General features: G+C 41.5%; 1 protein-coding gene across 1 annotated transcript; it reads right to left on the reverse strand.

The window, feature by feature from the left end:
- Nucleotides 1–265: 265 nt before the first annotated feature.
- Nucleotides 266–10,908, reverse strand: LOC133346615 (interferon-stimulated gene 20 kDa protein-like). Its single transcript, XM_061558314.1, has 3 exons — nucleotides 10,310–10,908; nucleotides 5,193–5,393; nucleotides 266–3,202 (listed from the first exon to the last, which is right to left on the reverse strand). The coding sequence occupies exons 1-3, from the start codon at nucleotides 10,538–10,540 to the stop codon at nucleotides 2,984–2,986; spliced, it is 651 nt and encodes a 216-aa protein (XP_061414298.1). The 5' UTR covers nucleotides 10,541–10,908; the 3' UTR covers nucleotides 266–2,983.
- Between the last annotated feature and the right edge of the window lie 5,610 nt (nucleotides 10,909–16,518).

A 16,518-nucleotide genomic window follows, 5' to 3' on the forward strand; every position in this document is an offset into this window, starting at 1 on the left:
AGATGAGCTCAACGTTGCAATGTGTCCTCCTGACCAGATACATCGAAAATGCTTTTACGAGCATGGACTTTGGACTAAAGCCTCACGTTTGGGTTCAGTCCCTCTAAAAAACAATGGCATCAGGCATCTCTGTAATTGATCACATATTTACCATTTGCCGTGGATTGTTATGCACCACCTTAGCGTCACTTTGGTACTGAATAATTACGAATTATACCACCGGCTCCTGTTGTATTTGTATATGTACTTCAAGATAACAGTCCAGTTGTTGTTTGCGCTTTATTAAAAACAACTGGTGATGAAAACATTGTCATGAATACCAACCACCCTTATTTAGCACGAGATAAATCGAATCAACTGATAAAAGCTTTCACATTTAATACAACAGGTAGGAACACCATGGGTGGTATGCATGATCGAGTCACCTTAGATGTCACATCTATTGTGGGGAATTATAAAGCATACACTAAAGCTCTTAGCTTCAACATCCCACTCTTTAATCAATTAGCGGACTAAGGAAAGCACGTGTTAGCATTTAGCAAATTACTAATTTGTCCTACTAGCCAAGCATGTATACATTTACTAGCTATCAGCGGTGTAACGATTCATAAACATTTATAGGAATGTCCACGATAGATAACATCGAAAATTATGGCCAAGAATCATGATTTTATTGGTTAATGTGATATTAACAACCACTAGAGGCCGCTACACACCACTTATTAAAACTATTATTCCTGGGCTTCCACCCTTAGCTGACCCTTGCTGGCTAGCATGCTCAAGCATTGTCAAACCCCCATGACCCCCACAACACGGAGAGACCTTCATCCAGTGAACTCACTCAGGATGGTACATTTTTCTATGGGTGACCTAGTTATGTAGACATGATTGCTAATTATTCCAACAATGTAATAATTAAGACTTAAATTTCGATGTAAAGCTTTCGTGACTGCAGGGATTCATCTTCTTGGTTCTTTCGGTAAAGTCACGTATCATAAAACATAATAAATTATTATGTTTAATGATTTTTATTATTTTATTATTTCCATTCTACGTGACTATAAAATAATAAAAAATAAAACATAAGAATTATGTTTTATTATTTGTATTATTTTATTATTTCCATTCTACGTGACTTTACCGAAAGAACCAATAAAATGAAGACTTACTCCACGTGTCACGGTTGCTCTTGCTTCTGTTAACACATTTACAGGCCCAATACCTCAGTGGCAAGTTATATTTTGTTCTACATTGTAAGTATGCATCGCAGTAGTATGTGCAGGTCTATATGGCGTGCAAGCACATGGCAACGGCGAGCTCCGACACCAGCGATTCGGATTCCATTCTTGGGCACATTTTGGCAGATGATAATCTGCAGATGATGCAGCCCTTTGTGAATCCATCAAAGGCAAAAAGCACGTGTACCTTAACACAGCGGCTGGGAACACAAAGTGAGTGCCTTGCAACATGTAATAATTGGGACAGCGTTTGGCGAAACAAGTACAATCATGTGCTGTGAAATTGCAGTATTTGTTCTTGCTGATGAACTGATCAATCAGAAAAAATAGGTGAAGTCTCTTTTGACCCGCCGGCTGTTTGGAGATGGTGTGCGGAATGTGCAAAGCACCCGGAGGGTTGCTTTTATTTTTCTGTTTGACAGTTTTTTCCGTAAAAATAATCCACTGCTGGTTGAAGGCCTATCTACACAATTTGATCATGGGGGGGTGGTGGGCTGTTTCGCTGTGCTTCACCATGCTGGTTTGTGCGGGTTGAAGGGGAGGACCCCGACTCATTCCGATATCACTCCCACATTGATGTTGCCTTGGGCATGATTCCAAAACTAAAATTAAACGATAAACTATTTATTTTTATTTTAGCAGATAAGGCCCACCGAGCTATTTTGATCTTTTTCAGAAGTGATGGTGGCCACCAATGATAGCTCAACGAGGAGTGGCTTATCATGTGTAAATTTATATAAGCCAAATACTCAAAACACGTGTTTCTAAATGTGGAGGGAAAAACGGAAGGACCTGGAGAAAAATCTACACGACCACGGGGAGAACATGCAAAATCCAAATATACAGGCGTCAGGGTCAGGATCGAAACCACGACCTCCTGTCCACTGGCAAAGCCAGTGGGGGGGGGGGTTGACACGTGCCCCCCCAATGATCAGATCGAAATCCCTAATTTCGATCAGATCGTTGGGGGTTAGTAGTAACAAGTCAGCATTTTGCGACCCCCACTGCCACTGTGTAGCATATTATTACGTAGGACAATAGTCTGATTCCATAATTGGCAATAAGTAAGGGCAAAGCAGTTATAAGTGACTCAGAATAGTGTGCAGTTGCATATACTGGACACGACTTCCCTGAAGGCATTCACCTTCAGGGAGCGCGATGCCGATCACACACAGTTTGAATTCGACCCTCGATCGATGGCTGCACCATCGCCGCACACGCGTCGATTAAAAAGCAAGGAACAAGTCCTTACTTACTAGCAACTCCTATAATTTTTAATTGCTGGAGGGGTTGCCCCCCCCCCCCTACCTGAAAATCCTGGCTCTGCCATTGCTGAGCCTGTCGATTCAAGCGGGGTAGTTAACAACTTGCCACCATGGAATCAAACTCAAGTGACCGGGTTCAATGTGCAGCACGGGGCCCAAGGCTCCATGGGTCATATCCACAATTTTGTGAATATATTTTTAATGTATGATTGTGTGAGCGTACAAAACAGTGTACAAATATACATAGCTCGATCGCGTTTAATTATCACTTTAAAAATATAGTACTATACATTTAATTCTCTGGCACATTCCAGTAAAATGTTCAAGATTTGTACACATTTACAACATGACAAAATCGGTTCCTCTTAAAGACTACAGTTTAAAAAGCAAGGTGCGATGAAGAATTGCTAAATTTGAAAACGTGCTTCAAAATGTAAACCGTTGTTATGCGCAACGGCACCTGTCAAATTAAGCGTATCATCAATCAAAACAGTAATCATCATCATCATCACAACAGTCATTGCAGCTATTGTAGTCCTCGAAGTCGATGTCAAAGTTGTATCGTCGGTTCTGGTAACGCCGCGGGCGTGGGGCCTCGGCCCACGAGTGTGGACCCCTCTCCCACTCTTTGTCCACCAGTCTGAAGAGGTCCATGACTGCCTTGGCATCCTCCACCGAACAGTGCCCCTCTGAACTGTTCTGTTGTGCAACGGAGAAGGGGGCACAGCATAGGGATGAGAAATACCGCGAGGGAGGGATGGTGGTGACGGCGGCAGCAGCAGCTTAGAGAGGCCTTCATCGAGCCGTGGATGGAGCGTGTCTGATGATGATGATGGGAATAGGGATGGGAATTAAACAGATCGATAGAATTATTTTTCGATTGAAAGCTTTCGTGACTGCAGGGATTCATCTTCTCGGTTCTTTCGGTAAAGTCACGTAGAATGGAAATAATAAAATAAATAAAATAAAATAAACATTTATTATGTTTTCTTTTTATTATTTTATTATTTCCATTCTACGTGACTTTACCGAAAGAACCAAGAAGATAGAATTATTGTTTACGCTTACAGGATTTTTAGTCAATCTATTGCTGGTTGACCATGCCTCGCCATGTTAGAATGGGCTGGTTGCTAAAGGCAGTGGGCGCATAGAGACTGAGGCACAGTGATTCACTGCATGGGGGAAGTGCTCATCCAGCAGTGAGTTGACAAAACGGGTTTTACCTGTACGGTACAAAAACACAGACTCCAAAAACTACCGACAGTCAAAGCAGCACGAGACCTCGGTGTGGCATTTTCAGAGAGGGTCAAAACGCTGTTGAAGAGATGCACTCCTCCAATCATAACTTACCACGTTATTTTTTAAATAGCTATGAATTACCATCCATTTTTTTAATGAAACTATGAATAGTGATAATAAAATAATAAAAATAAAACATAATAAAATAATTCTCACGACGGCGTCTGAATGACTCTGTATTTATGACAGACCTGTTCTTCACCTGAGGACGGCTGCTTGCGTTGTGGCCGAAACGGCGTGAGAATTATTATATAATGTTTTATTTTTATTATTTTATTATTTCCATTCTACGTGACTTTACCGAAAGAACCAAGAAGATGAATCATTGCAGTCACGAAAGCTTTAAATCGAAAAAAAATATGAATAGGGATTTCATCCTCAAAAGAATTATACCTGCTATTTTTTTCCATTTTAAACCTTTAATAACGAAAAAAAAACTCCATATCCCTTACTGGATACAGTACTTTGGAATGGGCAGACAGATGACAGTAGAACCTGTGAGTTACAGTATTTTGACTCATAATCACATGCCTATATGACTGTTTGCATAGACAGCATGCACAGACCTGCCTGTGTCTAGCAGGCACGTGACAACGTATCCACTGCCCCTCACACCCCACCCACTCACGGAACTTAAAAGAAAGAATCACTATTTCGGATGACGATTCAATTCAAGAATAAGATTGTTCGTTTCGTCCTGTACCATCTCATTTGCATTGTTTTAAATCTGTTTTTGTTTGTTTTGTCAACTTTGTCGGTTTAAATACAACGTGATCTTATCAATTGTATTTCTTTGTGAATACAACTCAGTTCCTCTCCGGCCACATGAAGGGGGTATTTGTATCTTGACATTGAATGGATACTCACCGAGGCCGACTCAGCCGAAAACCATTATCCAATGTGCAAAAAACGCTCACGTTCACGGAACCGGACTTTCATTTATTTTATATCACGGTTGCTGAGCACAGGCCCAAAGGGCAAAAAAATGCCAAGTGGCCAGCAACAATCAAAGGTTAGGACTAAGACCATGGGAAAATAGACACTGGGATGGAACTACAGAGTCGAGCAGAGCAAGGAAAGAAACAGAACGGGAAGTGTCTTTGACCATCAGTCTGGTGGTTAAAAGTGTCAATGAAAATTAAGAAGACCATCTACTAAAGAGAGCACCCCACATGGGCAGAGGAATTAATGAGCGAAGTCAATGAGAACAGTCAACCATGGTAGTAGCAATAGAAGAGCAATACGGAGGCAACTGACCACCACGCCGGACATCACGCTGAACAATTGGCGGTACAACCGGGGGGGGGGGGGGGTGGAAAGAAAACGAATCACATCAGATAGCGATAGAGATCAACCGTGGAAAACCTGTGTGGTAGCGAGGCAGCCTTACCTGGATCTGGATTGAGAGCAGGATCTTTGCTAGATTTTTGAGCGACGCTCTCCTGCCAACGGTGAGCCTTGCCTTTTTCAGCAGCGGCTCGCACAGCGACGTGTCACGCGTGTCGAACATTTGGATGTTCAGGCCCAGGGTTGAGAAGTCCCGCCGCATGTCGTGGCCGATGATTATTTTTCCCTCCAGGATTTTCTTGATCTGCGGGGCATGTGGTGCATACGCATGAGCCAGGAACGCACTTAGCCCTGTCTCTTAATAATTACGTGGCATTGTTTGACATTTTAATAAGACACCTTGTATATCAGAATCAGAATATTTATTTAGACTGGAGGAATCCGACGAGCTATAAAGCTCTTGTTCACAGATGTCCAGTCGGGGCAGGTCAGAACGTTACAACAACAAACAATTCAAGAACACGATAAGAGTGCAAATTATATGAGAGGTATAAAATTAAATAAATATCCAAACTAAACTCAATAATATCGGGGTATCACAAAGCAAACAAGTGGCAACCATTTGCTGAATTATATGCTTCAATGTTTATAATTTTGCCAAAAAAAATTATGATAATAATGCCTTTTGTTTACTCAGAAAAGCCTCATTGAGTCTTGAGTTGATTTCTGCAACGGTGGCTGTGATGCGATATTTTGGCTAATTCCATTAATGAGAGTTTGGGCATGTAGGGGGAAACCAGAGTACATGGAGAACTACCCACATACACGAGGGGATAACAACAAAAGCGCAAAAACAAATCAATCCAAGACACCTCGCAGCCCAGAATGTTTGGGAATTTTACAAATATGTGGAATCCACCAACAATTGCATCGGATGTTTCCGGATCACAGGAATGGGCCATCACCCCCAGCTCGGTAAAAAGTAATTTCCATGGCCTGGAACATTAGACTCCAGGGACTCCTCTACTTACGAACATGTTAGGTTCCACAGGTCTGTTCGTAAGTTGATTTGTTTACAAGTCCAACAACTTTACTTGTGTGATTCCAAACATGTTGTGCGGCATGTACACTCAACACAGCGAATGGCTTTAAAAGTTGTACAATCTCCTGTAGATGCAGATGCCACTGGTTCTTCATGTTCTGCAGATGTAGATGACACCACCGCCATCTATTGCGCAGCAGTTGAACTTACGACTCTCGGTCCGAACGAGCGACTGGACATACGGACAGGTTCGTTCGTATCTCTGAAAGTTCGTAAGTCGAGTGCTCGTAAGTAGAGGAGCCCCTGTATTTAAGAATGCCATCTGATCAGCATTGTTGATGAAACACATGGTGGATTAATTGAAAGAAGACATTTAAATCTTGATTTGAAGCTTTTAAAGAAAGAAAACATTGAAATATTGTATTATATTAAGTTTCATCAACATGTGAGTTCAAATTTGTCAATATTCTCGAATGGTATATGTGGTGTTAGCCTGTATAATGTATCCAAGTACATTTAATTATGTATAGAGATTCATCTTCTTGGTTCTTTCGGTAAAGTCACGTAGAAGGGAAGTAATAAAAACATAAAAATAAAACATAATAAAATAATATAATAATATAATCTAATAATATTTTAATATAATAAAAGAATATAATAATATAATATTAATTATTGTATTACTTCCCTTCTACATGACTTTACCGAAAGAACCAAGAAGATGAATCCCTGCAGTCACGAAAGCTTTAAATCGAAATATGTACAGAGAGTTAAAAATAATGGCATACATCTCTATACACTTAATTATGCCTTCTGCTGTGTACAGCATCTTAAGATGCAGTTGCATTGAGATGCTAGATAAATCCATATTGTATTGCTGTAGACCCATATGGTTATTTTAAGGCCCTATGTATGAAACAGAAATCTGCCAATATAAGTTCATATCAAAATTAAGATATTTCTGCAACCACAATGTCATTGTTTGCAACACAATGAATAATGAATAACACGAAACTTTCACCCTAAAGCTAACCCTGATATGCTAGGAATTGGAAATTGTAGTCTAAAAGTGTGATACACTACTAATATAAATGATAAACGATTACCTAGAAGTGTCACTGAAATGACGGATGGCATGGCGTCATGCAAACCACAATTAAATCAAAGTAAGGGCAAGGGATTTCCCCTTTATAAAAAGTAGCGCCATACTTGGAAAACAGGGAGATTGTAAAACTACAATTCATGTAAAAGGCAGAAAGAGTTTCGACATAAACCTTTGAATGGAGAAAAACGTGCATTACAAAAGTGTTGCGGTAACGAAGCAATAAGTAATCAAGATTATTATCAAATAGCCGGGGATGCCCTTGATTTCGTCATATCCCAAACGCTAAGCCGGTTTGAGCCTGGACACTGCTTGAATGGGTGACCATCACACGCAACAGGTTGTTATAGGCTTTGCAGGGCTACGTGGCGGGCAGCAGAGGATAGTGCAGCAAATGCATTACATTGTTCTTTCTACTCGACGTACTGTGCTCATATGCCTTCGTGTCTGCGCTCCCCCCGCCTTCAGCAACCCGCAATGATATGGCCTCCCCCACGACCCGCACGTCATGCGGACGCCCTCATCCAGCAGTGGATCGACAAAAATGCAGTAATGAGTATTTGATGAGCAAAATACCTTTTGACTCGAAGCAATTCAGAGGCACTTGGGGGAGGCAGGTGGTAGAGGAATTATGAATTGACTACTTCGCTTGGCCTCACAAAGACAAAGATCCCTCGTATAGCCTCAACAAGCTGTTGGATATAATTGCTGTTAGCGAGTAGCACCTATGAAGGCCGGAACGGCACACGAGGGGGTGGGTGACCAGCACCACGCCCGGCTGCCTTTTGTCTCCGGAGTAACGATGTTTACACACCGCACCAGGTACTCATTTGAGGTTGAGTCGACCTAGGGGGGAGGGCCCAGGACTGGTTGAGATAATCGTCACCAATGTTGGCCGTGAGATGGAATCGAACTCGCTTCGTAGCGGAGCGCAGCGCGCTAACTGTTGAACCCTCTGCTACCCACAAACACTGGGGCACGCACACCAGTCTCAATAAACACATCAGCGATACCGTTCGCCAGTTTAAACCGGTTGCTCACAGAGAAATGCCAAAGCCATAGAAAGGCATATGTCATCTCGAGTCTCGAGTCAATATTCACTTTACTAGCTATGCTCCAGGTGCACGTTGTGCTGTAGAGCGTGTGTACGCTGTGCTTACAAATATTTGCTTGAGCCTTTGTGTTATTAGTTCCTACTAATCTTTGGTAATGATTTCTCCGCTTGGTAATTACGTGACTGTGTGTAGCATTGCAATGGAACGGCTCACTGAAGTTAGGGGGAAATTAAACAAAGAGGATTCGTTAATTACTTTAGAACACAAAAAGCATGTGGAAGAAAATGTAATAATATGAAAATGTATGATTGTGCCAAATGAAAGGCGTTAAGCAAAACCATTGGACGTAATTTTGAAAAACAATTAGGCAAAGCATGAGAAAAGACCGTAAATAATACAACGCAATAACGATGATTAGTAAATCACGAATAGGAATCCATTACAGAGCGATGGTCAATTCATAACGTATGCCGGAGACGTAAAATCTAAAACTAATGGAGGGATTATATGCAGATCCCTGCAGCAAAACAAAAAAAGATCGCATACCCCAGCGAACAAATATTTTCTCAGATGAGGATGTAGATGCTCACGCTGTCACACTTGATGAAGAAGTGCCCTTTTGAAGTTTGCAAAATGGGCAATAACTAACCCAAAGAAACAACTGCTCACATCATCAAAGAAGCGGGATCAGCTGTTGGAACAACATTTGTGTACCTTATTACTGTATGTCTATACAATCATGATGTAATGCTTCAATCATTGACAAGGTGGCGTCTGTTCATATCTCGGGAAATCCAAGGTAATTAGATGTTAAAAGTGCCCTCGTATATCCATCATAAACTTCAGGTCTGCTTACCTTAGTACACAGATTATATCCAGTCTAAGTATCCACGTCACCCGATTACTGCTCAGCAGCTGGTTGATTGTGTTGCCTCCGAAACGTCGTGATCTTTATTTTATTTTATTATTTTATTAATTTTGATGTTTTACCTACGTGACTTTACCGAAAACACCTAAGAATATGATTCAAACACTTTATTGATTTTACGCCTTAATTGATACCACTTTGAATGAAAACCCCATGGGGGTAAATTACCACTTAAAGTTCGTATTTTATGCGCACAGAAACAGGTCCTCGGCACTACATTGCTCAGACACTGCACCTGAATAAACAGAAGCTGCCGTGACATGAAGAACTGAAAACTTCATTTTAATTCATGCCATTTGTGTTCGTACCTCATTTCGCAGAGCCTGTTAAATCCACATTACTATGGCGGTACCACAGGACGTATCATACGACCAATTATTATTGAAATAACACTTAAACACAATAAGTTACTCTAGCCTTCTTTGCACAGTGTCATTACATGTTAAAGGTAATACAACCCAGGGCTTTATTTTTCACGGAATATGTTCTGGGCCGCTGGTCGACTAGGTGAGCCTGTTGACAATTATCCAGATCCCATAACGAAAGGTATCCTACACTAAATGTTGTGTGCCCGGTACGAAATATTTCCAAGTCTTCAGTTTGATGGCGATGGTGATGATGCAGGTGATAGGTGAATTATAATTACATCGTAGGCCCGTGACAGATGACAATAGCTTGGGGATAAATTCATCCAACAGTCGATTCATCAAGACCGACTGCGACAATTAAAATGTAGAAGCAACGTGAATTATTAGTATTATCACATTACTGGCCCATAACAGAGGACAACTACAGGCAGGGGGGGAAGCCTTCATCCAGCAGTGGATTGATCATGACTGATAGTGATGATGCTGCAGTTAGTAGGCGAATTATTATCAATACAGTACATCGCTACCCCGCGACGGACCACAACAACAACAGCAGCAGCAGCCGGAATTCATCCACCGGTGTGGCTCCAATCGACACTGATAATTACGATGACGAATTCATCAACGAGCAGCAAGCGCTTTGAAACAAACGAGCGTCCCACACTTCCCGTTGCGCCCGGCACTTCATCCCGTGCCCCCATGCCCCCGCGTCTCTTCCTCCGTACCTCCTTCCGCGCCTCCTCGTACGGCGTGGCGTGCACCAGGTGACGGGGCAGGATGCCGCTGAAGCGCGTGCGGTAGTCGGTGACGGGCTGCTCGGGCTTGACGTATTCGTCGTAGAGTACGCGCTTGTTGTAGTCGACGATGCTGCAGCGAGCCAGCGCGCTCTCCGTGCCGCCGCGGCCGGTTCCCACCATCTCGCAGTCCATCGCCACGTACTTGCTGGTGGCTTGCATGGCTGTGCTGCGCGGGGGCGTCTTTGTTGATCACCTGCGCTCACCTGTACAGCCCGTGCGCGTGCGTGCGCGTGTGTGTGTGCGTGCGTGTGTGTCGGCGGTGTTGTATAGCGGCACGGGTGTATATACGTAAACGGTGTTGTGGCTACTATTATAGTTCGCCCGCTTTGCGAGAAATGACTACGTTTTCTTGAGTCTTGGCAAGGGAAGAGAAGATGTGATGAAGCCCTTTTGTCGTGGACAGCTCCCTCGCTGTGTGTGTGTTTATATACGGAGGTACTGGGGTTGCCCCCATCAGGGTGTGTTTGTAAGGGTGTACGCGTGTGCGTAGCCTTTCTGAATGAGTCACTCGCCACGCATCCTCCTAATACGCGTAACTTTCGGAAAGCTGCGGTTACGTACACGACAACAATGCCGGACTTCACTTCCCAGTTTCTTGTCATGATGTGGATGACGTGGCGAATACACTAATGCTGCTGCACTGTGGACACTACAACAGCGAGCCACTGCCAGTGTTATTGAAACAATTAAATACACGAAAACGTGAATTACACGTTGCCGTTGTTGTTGTTGTGGTTTTTAATTAAATATGGAAACGAAGTCGTCGTTTCTTGATTTTGTGAATTAAATAAATGAAAACGTGAATTACACGTTGCCGTTGTTGTTGTTGTGGTTTTTAATTAAATATGGAAACGAAGTCGTCGTTTCTTGATTTTGTGAATTAAATAAATAAAAACGTGAATTACACGTTGCCGTTGTTGTTGTTGTGGTTTTTAATTAAATATGGAAACGAAGTCGTCGTTTCTTGATTTTGTGAATTAAATAAATGAAAACGTGAATTACACGTTGCCGTTGTTGTTGTTGTGGTTTTTAATTAAATATGGAAACGAAGTCGTCGTTTCTTGATTTTGTTAATTAAATAAATGAAAACGTGAATTACACGTTGCCGTTGTTGTTGTTGTGGTTTTTAATTAAATATGGAAACGAAGTCGTCGTTTCTTGATTTTGTGAATTAAATAAATAAAAACGTGAATTACACGTTGCCGTTGTTGTTGTTGTGGTTTTTAATTAAATATGGAAACGAAGTCGTCGTTTCTTGATTTTGTGAATTAAATAAATGAAAACGTGAATTACACGTTGCCGTTGTTGTTGTTGTGGTTTTTAATTAAATATGGAAACGAAGTCGTCGTTTCTTGATTTTGTGAATTAAATAAATGAAAACGTGAATTACACGTTGCCGTTGTTGTTGTTGTGGTTTTTAATTAAATATGGAAACGAAGTCGTCGTTTCTTGATTTTGTGAATTAAATAAATAAAAACGTGAATTACACGTTGCCGTTGTTGTTGTTGTGGTTTTTAATTAAATATGGAAACGAAGTCGTCGTTTCTTGATTTTGTGAATTAAATAAATGAAAACGTGAATTACACGTTGCCGTTGTTGTTGTTGTGGTTTTTAATTAAATATGGAAACGAAGTCGTCGTTTCTTGATTTTGTGAATTAAATAAATGAAAACGTGAATTACACGTTGCCGTTGTTGTTGTGGTTTTTAATTAAATATGGAAACGAAGTCGTCGTTTCTTGATTTTGTGAATTAAATAAATGAAAACGTGAATTACACGTTGCCGTTGTTGTTGTTGTGGTTTTTAATTAAATATGGAAACGAAGTCGTCGTTTCTTGATGTTGTGATGTTTAAGCGAACACAGTATAAGCAGATCTCCCTTTGAGTTTGAGCTTTGTGTTATTCAAGCGTGGTGGCTGTATTTGTGTATTACTGTATTGTGGCACTTTGAAAATGTAAAAGTATTATACTGTATAGTACTTATAAATAGTACAAAAAAGTGTAATAAAAATGTAAACAACCGTACGCATGTTAAACTTCTTTCGCACCGTACGCGCTGATCGAAGGTGCGGGATTAGAATCGCACTGTGTTAGTATTAGAAGCAATGCATTGCGTCCGCACACTGTCGATCTTGGGCGTTGTTTGACCCATGCTTATCAGTGCGGCTAGGTGTATTGGTTGGGAACAAACCCAGGAATTCATAAAATCGTATATTTAGCCTCAGAACGAAAGCAATTGTACAAGCGAGCCAAGGGTTCAAACAAAACAAACCCCACGGGGAAAACCACGCAGAAGAGACGGAGAAGATAACAACAATGAAAAAAGGAACTTTGATTTTATAAAAGCGTATCGTGGTCAGTAAATTTACACCAACTCATCGAATCTACTGGATGAGATTCAACGCATCTCACTCCTGGGCCGTGAAGCCAGTCGCTGCTCGTTGTCATCACCTTCTGCCGAGGTCATGGAAACAACACACGCGTCACGACTTGGGGCCACAGAAACACTCTTCACGACGCGGTTTCGGTTGACTTCTCTGATGACCTTGGGAACCCGTCGGGCTGTACAGAGATAGCAATCTGCGTTACAACGGAAAATAGACAAAGGATGTGTGTGATGTCAACACGTTGCGGAAATTCAACAACAGTAATAACGCGGCGCGATCATGGATGGCGGAGTGGCCGTCAGCCATGATCTGTCCACTGAAAAAAAATCTCAGATAATTATAATAGTCTTTGCTTATAATTAGGAAAACTAATTTGGCACGTACCTAAACAAATATTCTATTGGGGAAAAATGTTCATCTGTTATTTTTTTATCTAGGTCTGTGAAACTGTCTCTCGCCTCGGATTCGCACAGTTTGCGACGTACGGTATGAAAGAAGTTCAACATACATAAATACATACTGCAATTGGAAATATCAAGGGAGTAGAATCCTAATATGACAATTTTTTTAATCCAAAAACCAGAAATAATATTTTGGGAAGTTCCGATTTGGGAGTAAAATCGAAACCCTGTATGTTGCCAATGTTTCTGGGTATTTTGAGAAAGGGAATTGAGAGTGGTAATAACCAGCTAACATTCACAAGTACAGTTATATATATATATAATGACTATTGTTGTTTCAGAAGGTCTATAAAAGGAACAATTTGCACAAATGTATTCAAATCCATGCTTATAAGTAAAAAAATGAAATAAAATTTGAGGTTGATTGATTTCGCTCATCGAGAAAATCGGCCAAAAGATCTAAAGTGTTTGAAGTAAATGTTACTTGCTCACAGCAACTACCTTATCAGGGTCCGGTTTAGCAGGATCTCTCTTATGGGTGAGCATCCCAAAAAAGAATACTGCACCCGGCACACCACATTTAATATACCTCTCAAAAGAGTTGTGTCTGCAGGTCACGTGCCGAATCGATGCTTACCAGTGGCTACGAAAATATTCGGTGAGAGATTAAATCCTGCGTATTATTATTTGAATTTAAAAAAATACGAATGATTGCTGCACCTTGGGTTTTAACATTTCACGAGTGAGGAGAGTAAATAGGGTCAGTTTGAAGAATGTCCAGACATGATCAGGAAGCTTTTGGAAGGCATGTGACGCTTTGCAGTCAAACCGATAGTTAAAATATAACAAGACAGCCCCATATTTTTTGTTAATGTGTAGTGGCAATGATGGAGACTCAGTCTTCTTTGGAGGCAACACGTTTATTTATAACAACTATAATGGTAACACAAGGTCCCTGACACAAACGGGTATCGGCCCCTTCCACCCGATTACCTGGGGAGGTATAGCTTCCAGGCTAGCGTGTCCTCATCACTGGGACCACTTCCTCTTTATAAATCAACCCTCCAGCTAGGGGGACCTAGGGGAGGATAGCTGACCCCACCGAGCCAAGGTCCTTGGGTCCCGGCCCTTAGACGGACGTCGGGTCCCGGGGATTTCCCAGGGTCCGACCACTGGCCCACTCAGCCCTGGCTCTTAGAAGGACGTTGGGTCCGGGGGTTCCCAGGGTCCTAGTCTAAGCTGCCTCGTCAGTCTTCAGCTTGACGACGACTGGCGAACCCGCCTTATATACAGCTCCCAGGGTCACTCCGCGCCTGGCCACGCCTACTCTCTGGAACCTTCTGGAGGGACCTGAACTATTGCGTAATCCCCCAGCCCCCACTGGGGGCCTGGGGTGTCTACCTCCGGTTCCAAACCGCCACCTGGAGAAGATTCCAGGCATGTTACTGTCTTTTTTTTGCTGTCTTTTCTTGGATTTTCTGTTTGCACATAGTCACTTTAAGATGTTTTCTTGTTCATGTTTTTGTTTTTTTGTTTGTTGCGGTTGCACCCGATTCAAGAGCCGAATGGCTCACAGGGTTATACCTAATAAATGAAACTTGAAACTTGATGTGTTGACAATGATGGCGAACAAGTGGAGATTCTTTGACTTTTTTAAGCTTTTGAGATACATTTGTTATGTTACAGTGTATTATCCGTTATTTTTCCATTAAAAACGATAGTCCCATGTAAGTGTTAACATTATTTTGAAGCACCCTGTATTTATATTTGAATAACCTTTTCCCCACTGTTGGATACATGATAATGTATTGCAAGGGAACGGTTTAATCGTCTTGGTTAAATAGTAGAATGTCTCTTGACAAAAGCTCACGAACAGTAGTGGCTTTCTTAAATGGTTAGAGTGTGTGTGTGTGTGTACTATACTTTAGGATATTGTATAGTTCCAGAGGTATGTTCGTAAGTCGATTTGTTCGTAAGTCCAACTTTAATCCTGTCGATTCCAAACATGTTGTACGGCATGTACACTAAACACGGGGAATGGCTTTTTAAAAAATGTACAATCTCCTGTAGATAGATGCCACAGGTTCTTCATGTTCTGCTGATGTAGATGCCATTGGTCTTCATGTTCTGCTGATGTAGATGCCATTGGTTCTTCATGTCTGCGAATGTAGATGCTAATTCCTTATGGTGCCCGTGATTCCTCTCTACTCTCTTTAAAAACTCGGTCCGAACAGGCAACTGGACATACGGACAGGTTTGTTCGTATCTCTGAAAGTTCGTAAGTCGAGTGTTCGTAAGTAGAGGAGTAAATGTACTGAAAATCAGAAATCAGAAACGGTTTTAATCGCCATGTAAGTTTGCACAAACAAGGAATTCACTATGGCGGGACGGTGCATACATTGAACAAGTAGGAATCTTAACTTATATAAAAGGTATACACTCTAACTATACTAACGTTACAAAGTATAAGTAATACCAAAGGGCTAAAATCTTTAAAATTATGAATAAGTAGACCTTATAAAATGCGAATGTAAAATGTTAATTAGCCGTATTAAACAATCTTAAAATACAAAAATACAAATAAGATTACACGTTGTAAGTATGGAAAGGTGTAATTATGTAGATAAAATGTTATAGTAAGTGTAACAGTCATTTTAAGTGTAAAAGTCATTTTAAGCCCTTGGCCTTGTTGAGGAGGCCAACAGCAGATGGGAAAAAACTGTTTTTATGACGTGAGGTTTTGGTCTTGATGGACCGCAGCCTTCTGCCGGAGGGGAGTAGCTGGAACAGAGAGTATCCAGGGTGCGAGGAATCGTCCGCAATCTTCCTCGCTCGCTTCAGGGTCCTCAAAGTGTGCAGGTCCTCAAGGGTTGGTAGATTACAGCCAATCACCTTCTCAGCAGTGCGGATGATACGCTGCAGTCTGCTCTTGTCCTTGGTCATACGTGTATTTGCCTGCGCCGGGTGGTCTTTAAAACTATTCTTCGGTTTTTTTCGGTAAAGTCACGTAGGTAAAAATTTAAATTTTTTATTAATAAAAGTAAAATAAAGATAAAAAATAATAAAAATCACGACGTTCCGGAGGCAACACAAGCTTCCGTCTTCAGGTGGAACCGTCACAGCACGATAGCTGCATCAAGTAAATGAGAGATTGGTCTTTTAAACTGCTTTACAAAACGTCACTATCTTCTTGGTTCTTTCGGTAAAGACACGTAGAAGGGAAGAACCAAGAAGGTGAATCCCTGCAGTCACGAAAGCTTTAAATCGAAAAACGTCACTATATTTTGTAGTGGGTGTGACCACAATGTGCACGAGTAATTGATTGAAACGTGATTTGAAGCTTTCGTGAC

This window comes from Lethenteron reissneri, chromosome 24 (genome assembly GCF_015708825.2).
Source record: "Lethenteron reissneri isolate LAM-NWPU_2019-01 chromosome 24, ASM1570882v1, whole genome shotgun sequence".
In the NCBI taxonomy this organism is placed as follows: domain Eukaryota; kingdom Metazoa; phylum Chordata; class Hyperoartia; order Petromyzontiformes; family Petromyzontidae; genus Lethenteron; species Lethenteron reissneri.